The 18,377-nt window shown below is 48.6% G+C and overlaps 1 protein-coding gene across 14 annotated transcripts in view; it reads right to left on the bottom strand.

Annotated features, from left to right (window-relative positions):
- The window catches only part of RREB1 (ras responsive element binding protein 1), a 198,518-nt gene that overhangs the window by 14,147 nt on the left and 165,994 nt on the right, over positions 1-18,377 (bottom strand). For all 14 annotated transcript variants that reach the window (XM_017957547.3, XM_003897013.4, XM_009204405.4 and 11 more), the window contains 2 exons: positions 11,126-11,315; positions 5,901-8,811 (listed from right to left, as the gene is read on the bottom strand). In XM_017957547.3, the coding sequence (XP_017813036.2) occupies positions 5,901-8,811; positions 11,126-11,315 (3,101 nt within the window). The remainder of the gene's footprint in view (positions 1-5,900; positions 8,812-11,125; positions 11,316-18,377) is intronic.

The raw sequence follows: 18,377 nt of genomic DNA, 5'->3' as shown, positions 1-18,377 counted from the left end.
TAAAAGCTCACATTTCACTGCGTAAGTCTGACATTTGCACATAGCAGTGGGCTTTCTGGATTGCAGGGATGCAGGAAAACGGGCCCGTTTAGTATTTTATAGTAACACAGGTTTCAAAAACACTTGCTGGCCAGTCATCTATATAGAAAGTAGCATATGATTTTATCTGTTTGGTAGCTGCCACGAATAACTGCTTTAGGGGGGTATTTGTAAAAGCACCTGTAACCACAGGGAGTACCTGCACACTCAGGACCTACAGCATTCTGCAAGCCCCAACACGAGCGCGGAAACCATCAGCCAGCTAGGCAGAGTGGCTCATGCCTATAATCCCAGCACTTTGGGAGGCCAAGAGAGGTGGATCGCTTGAGCCCAGGAGTTCCAGACCAACTTGGGCAACACAGTGAGACCTTGTCTCTACAAAAAAATAAAAAGACCGGGCGCGGTGGCTCACACCTGTAATCCTAGTACTTTGGGAGGTTGAGGCTGGTAGATTACCCGAGGTTGGGAGTTCAAGACCAGCCTGGCCAATGTGGTGAAACCCCGTCTCTAGTAAAAATACAAAAAATTAGTTGGGTGCAGTGGTGCGGGCCTGTAATCCCAGCTACTCTGGAGGCTGAGGCAGGAGAATCACTTGAACCTGGGAGGCAGAGGTTGTGGTGAGCCGAGATCACACCACTGCACTCCAGCCTCGGCTACAGAACAAGACTTTGTCTCAAAAAATAAAATAAAATAAAATAAAATAGTAAAAAAATTAGCCAGGCATGGTGGTGTGTACCTGTAGTCCCAGCGACTTGGGAAGCTGAGGCAGGAGGATCACTTACGCTCAGCCAGGAGTTCAAGGCTGCAGTGAGCTGTGATCATGCCACTGTACTCTAGCCGGGGTGCTGGGTGACAGGGCGAGAGCCTGTCTCAAAACAAAAACAAAAACAAAAAACTCCAAAAAAAACCCCCCAAAAATTAGCCAATGTTTACTCTCCCAGAACAGTCAGGAAATGAAGAAGGGCATTGGGGCAAGAGAAGGGTGAACAGTGAGAATAGTTTGATGAGGAGATTGGCACCTTGGCCTCCAAGATCAAAAAAACAGAACTGAAAACATTTCTGTTCATTTTTCAAAGACAATCAGAATTAGAAAGGTGGGGTCTAACTAGCATGGAAAACCTTGCAGCTGCTTTTCTTTTTGTAACAAGATGGGCCTGAGCAGCCCAGCCTTCTCTCCATTGCTCCTCCACCCCTGCGTGAAGGCATGCTTTCTTTTGGTATTTTCTCTCTGTATTTGGCAGAAGTGTACACAGAACTGGGTAAAAATGGCCAAAGCTGTCTTTTAAGAAAGCTAAAAGTAGCCAAATACAAGTGGTGTCCCAGGTGCTTTCCACACCCAGGTTAGGATGACTCACTAACTGAAGCTCTGACCCTCACTGCCGGGTGGAAGCAGGGAGGAAAGGGTGTCGGGGGAAAGCCTGAGCCGGCTCAAAAAAGGTGCTCAAAGCACCCATGAGAAAGGCAGTGAGCCAGGGAAGCCCAAAATGGACATCCCATAGTCCCAAGCCCACCGCTGTGGGACAAGGAACCGGAGCAAACGGAAGGGGGAAGAAAACGAGGACAGGCAAGAACAGACTGGCTGTGTTTTCTGGCACCCTCTCCTCCACCTGTGGCCTAAAAACACACGAGATGCTCCCGAGGGGCAAAGGCAGGAACAGTGCACTCTTGTGTCCTATGGAGTGGCACGTTTAGGTGGAGAAAGGTAAGGAACCAGGAACTGTCCTCATCAGCAGGAAACTATGGGCTGGGAGAGAGCTGGAGAGGAGTGGAAGGAAGGAGGAAAGGCAGGTGTGTGTGGAGACTGTGCCAGGGGTATGAAAAATGACAGCCCTGCCAGCTTCCTCATCAGACACAGTTCCTGGAACCTGAGCCGGGAGCAAGAAAAGGCTGAGGCCACATGCTCCTTGCCAGCAGCCAGCAGGTATACCCCTCGTTGGACACTGAACACCAGATCTGCTTCTTGCTGCCCCTGTGAGGAATGGGAGGACTGGAGAACACGTGTTTTGAGACAAAGTAGAGACAGTACAGTAATTTGCTGAGGGGGTAGGAGGAGGCCAGCATTCAAGGTGTAGACAGTTTGTTTAAATGCAGTCCAAAACCGGATGCTGCTCAATGTTTCTGGCTGGAACTCAGCTAGATTTTAACAGGATACTCAAAAACACAAAATGGCCAGGCACGGTGACTCACGCCTGTAATCCCAGCGCTTTGCAAAGCCGAGGAGTTCGAGAACAGCCTGGGTAACTTGGTGAGACCTTGTCTGTACAAAAGCAAAAAACTAAAAAACCAAAAATATCGCACAAAACATCTTCTCTGAATAACACCTTTGTTTGCAGGGTGGCTGCAGAGTCAATGTTTAACATGTGTACGCTTAAGACTTTTTTCAAAGTTTTGGAGACAGCACCTCACAGAAGCCTAGGAAGCCAAGGATCCATGTGGCTCTGAGTGACAGCAGAGCTGCCTACCAGGAAAAAGATCAGGTCTGTGGGGAGAGGGGGCCCATCAGATGACTTCCCAGGCTCCTTCCAGCTCTAATGCTCCATGAATGGAAAATGCTCTAACACAACACTGGATGTAGCCAAGTGCTCCATATAACATGATTTAGCAGTGGTGATGCTGAACATCCCTGGAAGCTGAGAGTGAAGCACAGCAAAGGAAGTTAATGGAGCTCAATGGGCACCAACCTTCATATGGTGTCTATGCAGGTGGCTAACACGATTCCGTAGTCATTAAGTCTCAAATTAGTTAATAACATTCTGATCCACAGTGGTGTCCCCCCTTATCTCAAACTACTTCCCAATCTTCTGCATGTAGACACGTGGGAACACAGGGAAGCATGGAAGGTGCACCCTGCTCGCTTTCTACCTTCACACAGAGGACACACTTGGCACACACACCCTGGCCAGGGGGCAGCTGCACAGAACCTGACCCTGGCTTGGAACAGTAGCTCCATCTCTTATTCCCCATATGGCTGTAGGCAAGTTACTTAGCTCCTTAAGTAAACCTCGATTTCCTTGTGGCAACACACAGATGACATCACCCTCCCAAGGTTGTCATGAACACTAGCTCTACCAAGAACATATTATGATAGGATACAGGGACTGTGCCAAAACAGACACATCTATCGAGGTTATCAGTAACTTTTAAGGGACAAGAGGCAGAATGTTTGTATTTATATCTACCCCATCCTATCTTAAACAAACCTCCTGCTTTCTTGCTCAGTTTTAGATGTTACTAAATTTTAAATCAACACTGGTATTTTGGCATTCAAAGTCCAGGCAATCATGACTGGATTCACAAGTGGGAACACATATCATGCACCTGCAAAGACATGGGCACAACTCTTAAAAAAGGAAATACTGGAGGAGGAAGATGGGGAGGCTGGGTGACAGCAGGGGGAGGTGAGAGCACTGAGGAAGGGCGCGAGCCAAGCCAATCATCAGATCCAGACCATCTGCTTTCTGAAAAGTGGTAACAGAAAGACTCACTTCTCCATAGACTCTCAGTAGGCGATAAACAGGTGATACCCAAAAAGGGTAGCAAAAGAGACTGCTATAAGGGGCACCTTCTCTTGAAGATGCATTTTCTTCCCTGAACTGCTATCATCATTAGAATGGCTGCTTTACTTGTCAGGCTTAAACTATTTTAACAGGAAGACAATGGTATGAAAGGGCAGTGCATACTTTACAAATCTAGAAATCCTGGTTCTCCTTGAGTCTTCCCTGGATAGGCATTCCTGACTTGCTACTCCTCAATCCCTGGATTCAAGGACCCACCACAGCAGAAAGAAATGCCGTGTCTGTGTGGCAAGCTCTGGTGACCAGTGCGGCCTCTGAGAGACCTATCGCTCCCAGCCACAACTCCCTCTGGCTTCCAGCTTCGTCTCCCTCCCCAGGCTCCATTCTGCACACTGTTCAGGTATCCAGCGGTGGCTCCATGACCTCCCTCCTGCTGTTCCACCTCATCTAGGAGAAACAGCCTTCCACGAGCTTCTCCAAAGCTTTGTGGGATGATCAACTCTATGTAATACATTTCCACCAAGATACAGAGCACAGCTCACACCAATTCCCACAACCCACCCTCAACATCCTGTCATAAACCTCCCGACTACCTTGGGTTACCATATTTAGCGCAAAAAGAAAAACCCACAAAAAAACCAGGATGCCCAGAGCTAAATTTGAATTTTGGATAAACAAATAATTTTTTAGTAAATCCCAAGAACTGCATAAAAATACTTATACTAAAAATTATTTGTTGTCTATCTGAAATTCAAATTTAACTGGTGTTCTGTATTTTATTCGCCAATCCAGTACCATTTGGTTTTAGGGCCTATCTATTTATTAATATTTTGGCTGTAAACCCCAAAAAGATAGAATCTCACTAATTTGCCCTTAGTTCAATAACATAAATCATTGAATACTGAGGCTGTTCACTGAGAAAATTCAGAAAATTGTAATTCAGATGAGAGTTGTATGGCCATTTATATACTAGAAGCACCTGATACAAAATTATTTAAAGTATATTCCTATCCTAAACTTCTCTTTAAAAATCAACTTCTAGAAATTAACATTTGAAAAATACTTTTGGGCAGGCCGGGCATGGTGGCTCACGCCTGTAATCCCAGCATTTTGAGAGGCTGAGGTAGGCAGATCACCTGAGGTCAGGAGTTCGAGACCAGCCTGGCCAACATGGTGAAACGCCATCTCTACTAAAAATACAAAAATTAGCCAGGCATGGTAGCGCATGCCTGTAATCCCAGCCACTTGGGAGGCTGAGGCAGGAGGAACTGCTTGAACTGGGGAGGCAGAGGTTGCAGTGAGCTGAGATCACACTACTCCACTCCAGCCTGGGTAACAGAGCGAGACTCCTCTCAAACAAAGAAAAATACTTTTGGGGCCAGGTGCGGGGGCTCACGCTTGTAATCCCAGAACTTTCTGAGGCAGAGGCAAGAAAACTGCTTGAGCCCAGGAGTTTGAGATCAGCCAGAGCAATGCAGTGAGACTTTGTCTTTAAAAAAAAAAAAAGAAAAAAGGAAAATAGTTTTGGGGGTATCATTTTGACAATTTAAGTCTATTACTTAGAATCTTTTCACACTTGGGTGTGAGTTCTTGGGGATGGACAGGTCGATGGGCTCCAGGGACCAGTCGTAGGGGCCAGGGAAGAAGGGCTCAGGAAGACGTTTTCCTGCTTCACCTGGACCAGCGCCAGGCCCTTCTGAGAGAAGTTTCTCAGAAAGGCTTACAATTGTAGCAGAAACAGAAATGTCAAAACATTCTACCACCACTCATTGCTGATTTTCACAATCAACAGCGGAAGATGTGACTTAGTGAACCGAAAGAAAACGGCCAACATCACAATTTGTAAGATTTAAGAATACACGGCATCCAAAAAAACTTCACAAAATTTTCAAAATTTAAAACGCTGCACTGAGGACACTGGAATGGAATGTCTAGTGTCAAAGCACCGAGCTCATTATGCCCCAATACCTTCAAAGTCTCACTTCTCAGGAGCTGCCTCCCTGCTTAACCCAGTAGATAATCTGGCTACCGCCTCCGGAAGGGATGAGGCAACGCCATGAGTGATCTGAGGGTCCGTGACCACTTTCACCTCAAAACGCCCTGGGTGAACACTCACTAGAATGCTGCCCTTGGAGGGCTCAGCCCCTGCACACAGGCCATGTGGGTACTGAGAGCACACAGGAAATACAGCACCACCAGACAAGCCCGGGGCTTCGCAGACAGGGGAAGGCGGCAAGCTAGGAATAACTGGAGCTGTGGGAGATTCATCTTGCTTATGACCCCCACCCGTGGCTCCCCCTGCCACGACGTAGGACTCACCGCCTGGGAGCCCGGTGGCCCTCTTACCAGTGTGTGTGAGCATGTGCCTCTGTAGGGAGCTGGCCCAAGGGAAAACCCGGGGACAGTGGGGACAGGTGATCTTCTGCAGGCAGTTGGTGTACGAGTTCCGCTTGGCCCTCAGCAGCTTGTCTTCTGGGGGACTGCCCTGCTCTTCATCACTGGGCCCGTGGTGGTCGGCGGGGGCTCCGGCCACCTCATCCTGAGTGTTGTCCTCCGCTGTCTGCAGAAACGGACTGAACTTGTTGGTGTCCGTGGTGGCCAGCATCTTCTCGATGCTCGCAAACTCCCCGCTGGAGTCCAGGTCCACCCCAACGCTGTTGGCGCGGGGCCGGCTCCTCACCCCCCTTTTCCGGCCCCTCTTCTTCAAAGTGCCTGCTGGGCCCTGCTCGGTGGGAGAGGCAGCCTCTGGGCTGCTGGCTGGAGCGGGAGGCTCACTAGACTCTTTTGGGCTGGTGGTGGCAGCAGGGGTGGCAGTGGTGGCGGCTTTGGGGACACAGCCTCCTAAGCTGTCTGAAGCCGTGGTGTTACTGCCAGTGCTTGCTGGCCCTGGATCCGCCACCTTGGTTTTCAGGAGGGTGGGGGCCGAGGATACAGATGAGATGATCTGGGCAATGGAGGCCAGCGGGGGCAGCTCTTCTGTCACGGGGGGCTTTGGCAAAAGCAAGGGGGGCTTGGGCCGCAGTGGCCGCAGCAAGGCTGTGCCACTCAGGAGGGCTGAGCTGCCCACGAGGGGAGGGCTGTTGACCAGGGCTGAGGAGTAGATTGGGACCGCCAGCTGAACGGGGCCCTGCAGGGGCTGCGCTGGGGGCTCCGGGGTGGCCGCCGGCGCAGGGGCCATGGGGCTTTCCAAGATCCCGCTGGGCCCCAAAGTCACGGGAAGAGAAGGGCCGGGTGCTGGACAGGGAGAGGGCTGCCCGCTGCTCCCCGCCTCCTGCTCAGGCTTCTTGGCTTCGCTGGGAGTGGCCAAATCCTTGTCCCCTTTCCTGAAGTTCTTGGGGATGGACAGGTCGATGGGCTCCATGGAGCAGTCGTAGGGGGCCAGGGAGGAAGGGCTCTGGAAGGAGGTGTTTTCCTGCTTCACTTGGACCAGCGCCAGGCCCTTCTGAGAAAAGTCCAGGGGCTCATTGAAGTCCACTGCAAAGCTACTGGCGGGCTCCAACTTGATCGAGACATGGGGAGGCGGAGGCTGGGTGGGGCTCCTGTGAAGAAAGCCGTTCTGGGGCTCCAGGAAGGTGGTGAGGGGCTTGCAGTCACCAAGGGCAGCGCAGCCACTGTCCTCCCCGCGCCCCGAGGCCTCAGTGGCTGGCGCCTCCGCGGGCCCCAGGCTGTCGGCGGCCAGCACGTAGCTCTCGATGTCCTGCTCGGGCACGTGCAGGTGCTGCTTGAGGATGTGGTGGATGCAGTTGCGCTTGGCCGCGAATGCGGCGCTGCACTCCTTGCACTCGAAGGGCTTGCGGCCCTTGTGGCCCCCGCCCAGGCCGCGGCCGCAGTGCGTGCGCATGTGGATGCGCAGGGCACGGTAGTGCTTGAGGTCCTCGCCGCACAGCCGGCACACGGTGTCCGGGGCACAGAAGGCGTCCACCAGCTCGGCCGCGCTGCTACTCACATACTCGATGTTCTTCTCGATATCCTTGCGGGTTGCCTTGAGGTGCTTCTTGCGCAGGTGCCGCTCGCAGTTGGCTTTGACAGTGAAGGGATAGTGGCAGATCTTGCAAATGTAGGGCCGCTCCCCACTGTGCGTGCGCAGGTGGCGGATGAGCGCGGCCTTGTCGGCGGCGATGTAGTCGCAGATGTTGCACTGGTATGGCGAGATGCCCAGGTGGGAGCGCACATGGGCACGCAAGACCCCCGAGAAGGCAAACACCTGGTTGCAGAAGCGACAGGGGTAGAGCACCTTGCGCATGGCTGGCGCCTTCTTGCCGCTGGGCGCTGTCATGAAGGCCTTGAGCTCCCCCTCTGTGATCTCCTGCTTGATCTTGGCCTCCATGCTCAGCGGCAGCAGGGCCTCGATGATGCTGTCCTGCTCCAGCTGCGTCTTCATCTCGGGCTGGCCCGGTAGCTCCGCCCGCGGCTGCTGCAGGGAGAGCCGCGTGGCCACGCTGGGCTGGGTCCCGGACTTGGGCTGCAGCAGGTGGGCGTTGGAGGGCGCCTCCACTGAGCCTTTGAGGAGCTTCAGGGGCGGCAGCGGCAGGCTGGGGCTGATACAGCCTGGGGAAGCCTGCTGGGCGTTGATGAGAGGCGGGGGCGTGGAGGTGGCCACCACCGTCCGTGGTGTGACCAGGGGCTTTGGCTTCAGAGGGGGCATGTGCTTGAAGATCGCCTGCAGTGGGGCGGCGGGGGCCTTGGAGAAGGGCGGAAGACTGATCTGAGGGGGAGCCGAGGCCGCCATCTTCAGAATCTGCTGGATGTCTGCCAGCTCAATGGCCGACTCGCCAGAGATGGGCTTGACCACAATGCTGCTGTCAGGCTGGATGATGAAGCCCTTCTGGAAGGGCTGCAGGGACAGGTGCTTTATGCTGTCCTTGGTCGCGGGGAGAACTGTGAGAGAACCGCCTAGGGAAGCAGCTTCAAAAGGAGACAGGCTCAGCAGGTTGGTGCAGCCGGGGTCCTGAGGTAGCTGACACTTGAGTGTCTGGAGCTGAATTGCCTGGTTGTCATCCGGCAGGGGCTCCTCGGCGGGGACAGGCCTGACGTCTTTGGTGTGCTGCAGGCCAAGCAAGGCCAGGAAGCCCTTCTGGTCCAGGGCGTCAGCAGGCAGGGGCGTGGCCTGCAGCTTTTCTTGACCCTGGTCTGCCGCCATGTGGGTCTGCTTGTGCAGGGCCAGTGAGCAGAGCATGGGGAACGCCTTGTCACAGGTGTCGCAGACAAAACGGTGCTGCTCGCTGATGCACCTCCGCAGGTTTGTTTCGCACCAGGCCTATATAGAACCCACCGGTAAAAGCAAGGGAACACACGTGAAGATTGAAAAAATAATCACTAAACGGAGATGCACAAAGTATTTGTTGTACATTTATCCCACAATCTTCCCCCATAATATAAAAAGAGTTCCCAGTCTGGGCAACATAGCAAGATCCCATATCTCTACAAAAAAAGAAAAAAAAAAAATTTGCCAGGTGTGTTGGCTCATGCCTCTAGTCCCAGCTACTCCAGAGACCGAAGTGGGAGGATCGCTTGAGGCCAGGAGTTTGTGACTAGCCTGGGCAACATAGCAAGACCTCGTCTCTATAAAAAGCAAGAAAATTAGCCAGATATGGTGGTACATGCCTGTGTCCTAGCTATTGGGAAGCTGAGGCAGGAAAAGCACCTGAGCCTAAGGAGGTTGAGTCTGCAGTGAGACATGACTATGCCACACTGCACTGTAACCTGGGCAACAGAACAAGACTCTGCCTTAAAAAAAAAAAAAAAAGTTGATCTTCTCCTGCTTGCTAACACACTAGACTGAATAAGGAAATCCACAAAGCATCTTAAGAATCATGTTTGCATGATAAATGATATCAACCCCACAAGATATCTCATGAGAGATTCTGAAGCATAGTTAAGTAACAATACCACAAGGGTAGAATTAATTCTTTTAAAAAATAGGTGCCTTGCAAAACTGAGGGTGGGAGATGTTGGAGAATCAGCTACCCTACCCCTCTATGATTGTGGAAGGGGGACACTGCCTAGGAGGGACTATGAGGAATGTCACCTGGGGGGTTAACATGGGTGGTGTGCATATAGAACAATCCATTGAGTTTGTACCTTATACACTTGAAGAACAACACTGTTGATGACTTCTATCTGAACTTCTTTAAATGGGGGAAAAATAATTTCAAAGTAGTTTTAGTTTTATTTATTTATTTTTGAGACTGAGTCTCGCTGTGTCACCCAGGCATGATCTCGGTTCACTGCAACTTCCACCTCTCAGGTTCAAGAGATTGTCATGCCTAAGCCTCCCCGGCAGCTGGGATTATAGGCATGTGCCACCATGCCCAGCTAATTTTTTATATTTTTAGTAGAGACGGGGTTTCACTGTGTTGGCCAGGCTGGTCTTAAACTCCTGGCCTCAAGTGCTCCACCCACCTTGGCCTCCCAAAGCGCTGGGGTTACAGGCACAAGCCATTGTGCCCAGCCGATTTCAAAGTAGTTTTAGCAGGTGCTTTATTAGCGGGAATATATATGGCTCTTTTCTTATTCAGGTCAATAATGACCCAAACTGTTTTTAATAGAAACCACAATATTTAGAATATTTAGCTGCAACGCAGATAGTAAAGATTTTTTTAAAAGCCCACAAATTCCAATTATTATAGGGCTGGGGTGTTTTACAATTCACAACTTTTATTTTATTAAAAAAAAAATTTTTTTTTTTTTTTTTGAGATGGAGTCTTGCTCTGTTGCCCAGGCTGGAGTGCAATGGTACAATCTCGGCTCACTACAACCTCAGCCTCCTGGGTTCAAGTGATTCTCCTGCCTCAGCCTCCCGAGTAGCTGGGATTACAGGAGCGTGCCACCACATCTGGCTAATTTTTGTATTTTTAGTAGAGACGAGGTTTCACCATGTTGGTCAGGCTGGTCTTGAACTCCTAACCTTGTGATCTGACCACCGTGGCCTCCCAAAGTGCTGGGATTACAGGCATGAGCCACCGTGCCCGGCCCTAAAATTTTATTTTTGAGACAATCTCTCTCTGCCACCCAGGCTGGAGGGCAGTGGTGCGATCATGGCTCAATGCAGCCTCAACCTGCTGGGCTCAAGTATCCTCCCACTTCAGCCTCCCAAGTAGCTGGGACTACTAGGTGCACACCACCATGCCTGGCTAATTTTTAAATTTTTTGTAGAGATAAAGTCTTGCTATGCTGTCCAGGCAGGTCTCAAACTCCTGACCTCAAACGATCCTCCTGCCTTGGCCTCACAAAGTGCTGGCATTACAGGTGTGAGTCACTGGGGCCTGGCCTACAAGGGTTGACATCTTAAACCTCAAAGACCCAAGAATGGGCAAAAGGCACAGAACAGCTAGACTGATGCACAAGTTCTTAGGATATTCAACCCCAAACAAGACTATGCACCCTTCTCAACCCAACAACCCAAGGAAGACTGAAAGGGCCAACGATAATTTTAAGAAAAAAGGTGTTATAAAAAAGACAAAGCCCAACTGACATTTTAAGGAAAGAAACCTCAGGGAGAGGAAGTTTAGTCTAACTGCGTGGACCATGGAAGGCAGTTGCTGGTTGCTTCCATGGGCTGATCAGAATACCTGAGAAATGCGAGGAAACTTCCTACAGGAGAAGTCCGTGAATCCTAAGTCGTGGAAGCCAGCGGGAATCGAAGGGTTGTTCTGTATGAAAGGCCTGCCCATTGCATCCCTGGGAAGTTGTTTGTGGACAAGCGCGTTGTGACGCAGCAGTCCTCGATGTGTTCGAAAGGTGACGCAGCAAATATCACATCTAGGAAAGGAAACGGAGAACATATGAGGAGGCAGAAAGGGAGAACATATGAAGAAGCAGTTAAGTCAGAGTTGCTACTCTTCCGGCCTTATGTTTTTGTTGACTCATTTCAATTGAGTAAAATAAAAATGATACGATGTCAAGAAGCCAGGCTGCATGGTTAGCACCAAAAACCTCTTCCTTTAAAAAACACTGTATTCTATCAACTTCTGGATACCAAATCTTTGCAGGCAGCATAAGATGTACATACGACTTGAACACCCACAGTCTGGGCACAAGAAGAAGACAGCTGGGAACCTGAAGTCACCGTGGCAGACCTGCTCGCTCTCACCTCGATCAGGCATTAGGGATCATGTCAGAGGTTTCTCTCTCCCTCAGTTCACTGGATTCTAATGCTTAAAAGTCTAGAGAGTAAATGTTTAAAAGTCAAAAGAGCATATACATTTAAGTAGTAGCTGAGCAATCAATCGGCATCCCTGGCATCTGACAGGGATAAAAATTATTAAACTTTCCAATCTAATTAGAAGTGACAGTGATTGTGCATTAAGTTGTGGTATTAGCATCATCATCATCTGAATGATAACCACGGTCCTCAACGGATGGAGCTTAGGCACCCTGACACCACAGCACATATGACAACCCCAGCAGGCAGGTGCGTATCATGACTCTCATCTTCCAGATGAACACTGGTGATCAAAAATACGAAGCAATGTGACTCATGCCACATAGCCAGTAAGAAGCACACATGAAATGTCAGCCTGAGTTCCTGCTCCCACCCATGCCTATCACAAGGCTGCCTCTCCTTCCTTGAAAGACTCCCACAGATGCAGTCCACTTCAAAATCTGACTCTTCATTTCAGAGATGATCTTTGACATCCTAAATGTTCCGGGCCACACAGATGCATAGCAAACACCACTTTATAATATTGTCTCTGCTTTTCATACCAGTATTGTCTTCTAGGTCTTCACTGAGAACCATATTAAAAGTTTTACATCAGTGTGCAGATGGGTGGATAAAAACAAAATACCATCGTTATGGTATTATCAACATCCCCTAGACTTGCACGGAATGTAGTAGCCACCAAAGCCATATGTGGCTGTTCAAATTTAAATTAGTTTCCTCAGTCACTTCAGCCTTCTTTTAAGGGCTCAACTGCATCGGGAAGCACAGACACAATATGTTTGCACGATCACAGGATATTCTATTAGACAACGCTGTATACCAAGCATCATTCCATGTATTTACGTGTGCAAGCGTAGCTGACCCTCACCCCCTCTAAGGTAGCTAGCTCCTTTTATCACTGTTTCAGCCAGGCAAAGCCACTTGCTTGTGTCCATACTGCATGCACCTCAGTGAAAACTTTTTTGAGAGAGAGTCTTCCCTGGAAATAAACAGATAACGAAGTCAGCCACGAAGCAGCTGCACTCACTTTCAGGAAGCACTGAAAGGAAGAAGTGTCAGTATGGGCTGCCCTGCTTGCCTTATCGCGCTGTAGCGGGCACAGCAGAACCCGGTCCTGCTGTGCATGCTCCTCCCCTGGCTCCCCTGTTCAGGCAGGGCCTCTCCTGAGCACTCTCCTGTCACTGCTCAGCTACCTTTGGAACCCCAACCCTGGGTTCCCATGAACCACTCAAAACACAGCGTTCCTTTTGAGGGAATTCTGCTGAGCTCACCACTGTGGTCAAGGCCCAGGGAAGGGATGGGTCTGGATAATGAAGAACACCTTTAGGGGCTGGAAGTCCTCACACTGCGGGCCCAGACGTCAAAGTACCCAGCGGTCTAAATCACAGGCCACGAGACACATCCTGCGGGGAAGCAGAATGGATGCAGCCCCTCTGGGTGAGGTTCTTTCTGGCTGAAACACGTTCAAGCTCTGAGCTGTGCACACAGGGAGGACGGTGACCCTTGGAGGCAACAAGAGCCTCTGTCCTGGAGATGGAGCTCCTTCCTTCTCCCACCCCCAGTTCATTCTCCCCATGCTCAAGTTCAACTGCACCCTCCCCATGGTCACTAATCCATCACCTCGCCACCAGTTGGCTGAAAGATCTATATTGGACTGAAAGGCTAAGAGAAATGTCTGAATTGGGGAAATCTAACTCTGATCAGAGATATTTGATATATTCACAAGTGACTGAATGTTTCAGTTATGATATTATTTTGGCTATGCTTTTTAAAAAGGTCCCTTTTAAAAAAAGATATACAATGAAATGCTTATAAATAAAACATAGGATATCTGGGATTTGTTTTGAAATTACCTCAGTTGGGGAAGAGAGGAAACAAAATTGGCTGTGAGCTGATAATCCCTGAAACTGGATAAGGGTACATGGGAGTTTATTATACCAGATTTTTGCAAGCCAAACTAAAGCAGAATCCTAGATTTTTACAATTATGGCATTCAACTGTGCACAGGTATCTTACCTAGCCTAAATGTGACAGCAACTAAAAAAAAACACTCTGTCCAATCTGCACTGCAAATAAGCCTTTGCAACGTAAGTTTCTGCAGAGACTATTCTTTTATTAAAACAACATTCCATCAGGTTATATAAAATTTAATTAAATTATAATAAATGATTACAAGTATTACAGACATAAACAGGTTGGGAAGAGACTTTAGGTAGCATGCAAATCAATTGCAAAAGGCAGGCAGGTAGGACTGAGAGGTGGCTGCAAACTTTCTGAAATGTACACCACTCCTATAAAAAAGATTTTCGTATGTGGTCCATATGTGTTTGTTGTTTAGCTGAGAATATGTATGTGTGTACACAGGTAGTATGTATATGTATTTATATACATATATATTTGCATATATGTAATGTGCCAGGTATATTACCAAATAGAAATTTTAAAGCGGTGAGATAAAAAATATTTTTTTTTTCCTTGTATCCTAGAGATCTTACTGAATACTCTTCATTTTTTTTTTTGAGACAGAGTTTTGCTCTTGTTGCCCAGGCTGGAGTGCAATGGCGCGATCTCGGCGCACTGCAACCTCCACCTCCCCGGTTCAAGTGATTCTCCCGCCTCAGTCTCCTGAGTAGCTGGGATTACAGGCATGCGTCACCACGCCCAGCTAATTTTTGTATTTTTAGTAGAGACGGGGTTTCTCCATGTTGGCCAGACTGGCCTCGAACTGCCTGCTGATCTGCCCACGAAGGCCTCCCAAAGTGCTGGGATTACAGGGGTGAGCCACTGTGCCCAGCCTTTTTTTTTTTCTTTTAAAAAAAAAAAAAAAGTCTGGCTCTGTCGCCCAGGCTGGAGTGCAGTGGCATGATCATAGCTCACTGCAGCCTTGAACTCCCGGGCTCAAGTGATCCTCCCACCTCAGCCTCCCTTCATAGCTGGAACTATAGGCATGTGCTACCATGCCTGGCTAATTTTTAAAATTTTTTTAGAGACATGGTGTCACCATGTTGCCCAGGCTGATCTCAAACTCCTGGGCTCAAGCAATGCTCCTGAATTGGCCTCCCAACGTGTTGGGGTAACAGGTGTGAGCCACTGTGCTTGGCTACTCTCCACTTTTGAGACTTTTGTACTAGTGCATAGCCTATTGGTTATGAATATTTAGTGTGACTGGCATTAATAAGTAGGTTTTATGAAGGGAATGGAGAATGAATGCCTCTTAATATGGCAATTAGATTTAGAATTTACTGTACCTCTACGGTTGTAGTGATTTTTTCTCTTTTTTGAGGTGGGCTCACTATGTTGCCCAGACTGGCCTTGAACTCTTGGGCTCAAGCAATCCTCCTGTCTCAGCCTCCCTAGTAACTAGGGCTACAGGTGTGCACCCCTACTTGCATTTTTAATAACATTGAGGTTTTTTTTGTCTCTTATGCCTGTGTCTGTCTTCTTCATTCTCTCACTCACCCTCAAAATCCCTCGTTTCTGGACAGCTTCATATGTAGTAGGTGATGAAGACATGAGAATAAAGACGTGGCAGAATTATCCAGTATTGACCACAAACTCTGTGTCCCTGGGAAGGCAGCTGTGGAGTAGTGGGTGGTAGGGGGATGTGGACTCAGGGACCAGAGACACCAGGTGGGGATCAGGGAGTTCAGATTGTATGACCTTGGACACTTATTTCCATCTGCACTTTCAGCTGCCGGCTATGTAAAATTTCCCAAACATGCCAAGAGATAAGAATCCCCACATGACCTTGTTAAAAAAAGCAGACTCCTAGATCACCCCAGATCAACTGAAATCAGAATAACTAGAGGATGGGCCTAAGAATCTGTATATGAACAAGCACACCAGCTGATTCTTATAGATAGACAAGTTTGGAAGATACAGTGAGTTAGGTGTGAGAATCTGCTATCTAGAAACGTCTTAAAGTACAAGCCTGTTAGATTGTTAGAACTCCCAGAGAAAAGAAATTACCAATACTTGACTCATCTTTGTTACTTCTCGCCTGTTCCTTTCCTTCTCCATACCTCAGTTTCCCTTCTCATCTAAAACAGGGGGATCTTTGCAGTTACTGTGAATAACAAAGTCCCTTGAAAACCGCAAAGTACTTTTCCAAATTTAATCATTATGTTTTTGTACGACAGGAAAAAAGAAATCAGGAAAAGCCCGTTTCCTGGCCTGTTTTAGCCAACATGAAAAATCAGGAAAAATTGAGTTTTAATTTCAAAGGAACAGTGTTCTCTCTTCTCACAAGAACTTCACAATCGTCCTTACTACTTCTGTCTAACTGAAAGCCTCATGGGGAGAAAAGTGTTCTTTCTGACCAGTCTTCTGCCTCATCCCACCTGCTCCCTTTACCTGCCTCCTGAAAAGAAGTGTATGCTCTCCCAGCCTGCACAAGCACTCAACCTCCTAACAGAATCTAAGCAAGGTCTAAATCCACACTTCACACCCTTTTCATGGAATTTCAACTAAGGGACTCCTAGAAGTGTAAAGACATAAAACGTGAAAGTGGCAGAGAAAAAAAATCTGCTTTGAAATCAGAAGCATGTGGTGCAGTTGGTTAAAAGGAAGAAACACCCACAGAAAACCACTTGCCTCCCTGCCTCACACTCAGCACCTGTTGATAGACCTTAAATAAAACCAGTGTGGAAACCACCACCCAGAAACACTTGGATCAGCCCTATCAGGTGGAAACGGGAGGGTTCATCCAGCTTTCCCAAGGCCCGAAGGAGCAAGCTTTGCAACCTTGTTTCTAAGCAGCTCTTCAAGGACAATAGAGGCCACTGTAAATCTGTGCATGGAGCTGCTGGATGCAAAGCTGGCTGCAGGCATCAGGGTATTTGCAAACCTCCCTTGGGCTTGTCAATCTTCATTAAGACCACAGTCACTGGCCAGGTGGTCCCCACGACTCTCTCCTCACCCCGTCTGTGGTGTATCTCCACTCTGCCAGGGACTCATAAAGAGCACGATTGCAAAATACTAATATTTAGATGGGGCAGAACTGCACTCAGAGCCACAGGAGAGGGGAGGGCTGTAGGACAATTTCATTTTGCAAGAGATCTTGATAATGTGCCAGAGGAAAGGTTTACAAATCTGATTGGCTGCCTTTTGATTTTCTGGCAGCAGAGATAACTCGATGTTGGAAACAGGGTAACTTTTCCAAATGGAAACTAACTTTGCTGTCAGTAAAGTAAATGTATTTGGGGGAAGTGTATCTCTTTGTAGGATTTAAAGAAATTAAGAACCCCACTGACCCTTTCAAAAACAACTTTTTCTTTAAAAATCACATTCAGAAATACATTACTTTCAGGAAGAAAAAAAAAAATCATCAGGGGAAAAATCTCCAAAGGACAGATTAAGGTTAGATTACACATGGAATCCAAGATGGACATTCAGCCTGACCTCAACTTACAGGAGCTGCTTAGCATATGTGAACTCCCAATCACTGTGCTCACAGAAATAAGTGCTTCTGTACCAAGACAGTGCACAAGAGCCTGTTTCACCCACCCCCCAGGCCCCCAGGGGACCTGCATTCTAGCACACGTTGGCCAATGTTTCTGTAAGAGGATAAGAAACTTTAATTTAGAATACTGGAATAGATTGGACCATTCCCCACCCCATGTATGACATTCCAGTCCCTGAAATGTGGGTCCTGCCTCCAGTGGGGCCGCTCCACTGTGGAGGTTCCCATTATAGGGTGGAGGAGCTCTAGCAGTTCTTAGGGTAGATGGTAGGAGGGGGCTGTGGTGTTCAGGTATGTGGAGGTGGAGCTCCCTGGAACAGCAGAGGTGAAGCAGCTGCCTGCACTTATCTCTTCAAAGCATCCCTTCCTCCCTCCCTTAGTATCAACTGTAATGTCCCTGGTGGCACTGGGTAGGTGAAGCAGAGAGGAGGGCCTGCGGGGCCCAGTGGAGGGAAATGCCTCCCAGGTCACAAGGTAAGCTGTTTCTACATGGCCGCTGGTATGTAAAGGCACAGATGACAGGAAGGTGGCTGCCAACACCAGGGGCCGGGAACCATGATCACAGAGACTCTTTGATATGTGCTTAGAGAAGTGCCTGTGGTTGTCAGTGACTAGACAGGCACTGTCACAGCCCTTCCTGTCCCTTCTCCAAAAATCAAACAGACAAGCAAAATCCCACAGTATACTGACTCTGACCCTTGCTGGGCTGGAAAGGGCACCGTGCTAACATGGTCAGAGAAGCCTGACTCCCACAAGAGCTGGTGAACTCCACACTGTCCTGAAGTCACAGAGACCCAACCGGCCAGCCACTGCCTGACCACGTGCCTGAGTCACTAAAGGCAGGAGGTACATAGGGCAAGGGGTGGGACCAACCAGCTCCAACAGGTCAAGAAAATACACTCAGTTGGTAGCTGGAGTTTTGTCCTTTCAATCCTCAGGGGACTTTAATACAACAAATAATGTTCTTATTCACACTCAGATTCACTAAGTCTTAAGAAAACAAAAGTAAATTAAAATTTTATTTTATTTTTGAGACAGCGTCTCACTTGGTCACCCAGGCGGCAGTGCAGTGGTGCAATCTCAGCTCACTGCAACCTCTACTTCCTGGATTCATGTGATTCTCGTGCCTCAGCCTCCCCAGTAGCTGGGATTACAGGTCTGAGACAACATGCCTGGCTTTTTTTTTTGTATTTTAGTA

This window comes from Papio anubis, chromosome 6, assembly GCF_008728515.1.
Source record: "Papio anubis isolate 15944 chromosome 6, Panubis1.0, whole genome shotgun sequence".
In the NCBI taxonomy this organism is placed as follows: Eukaryota; Metazoa; Chordata; class Mammalia; order Primates; family Cercopithecidae; genus Papio; species Papio anubis.
The sequence above is the reverse complement of the archived record's forward strand: the minus strand, read 5'-3'. Positions and strand labels throughout refer to the sequence as shown.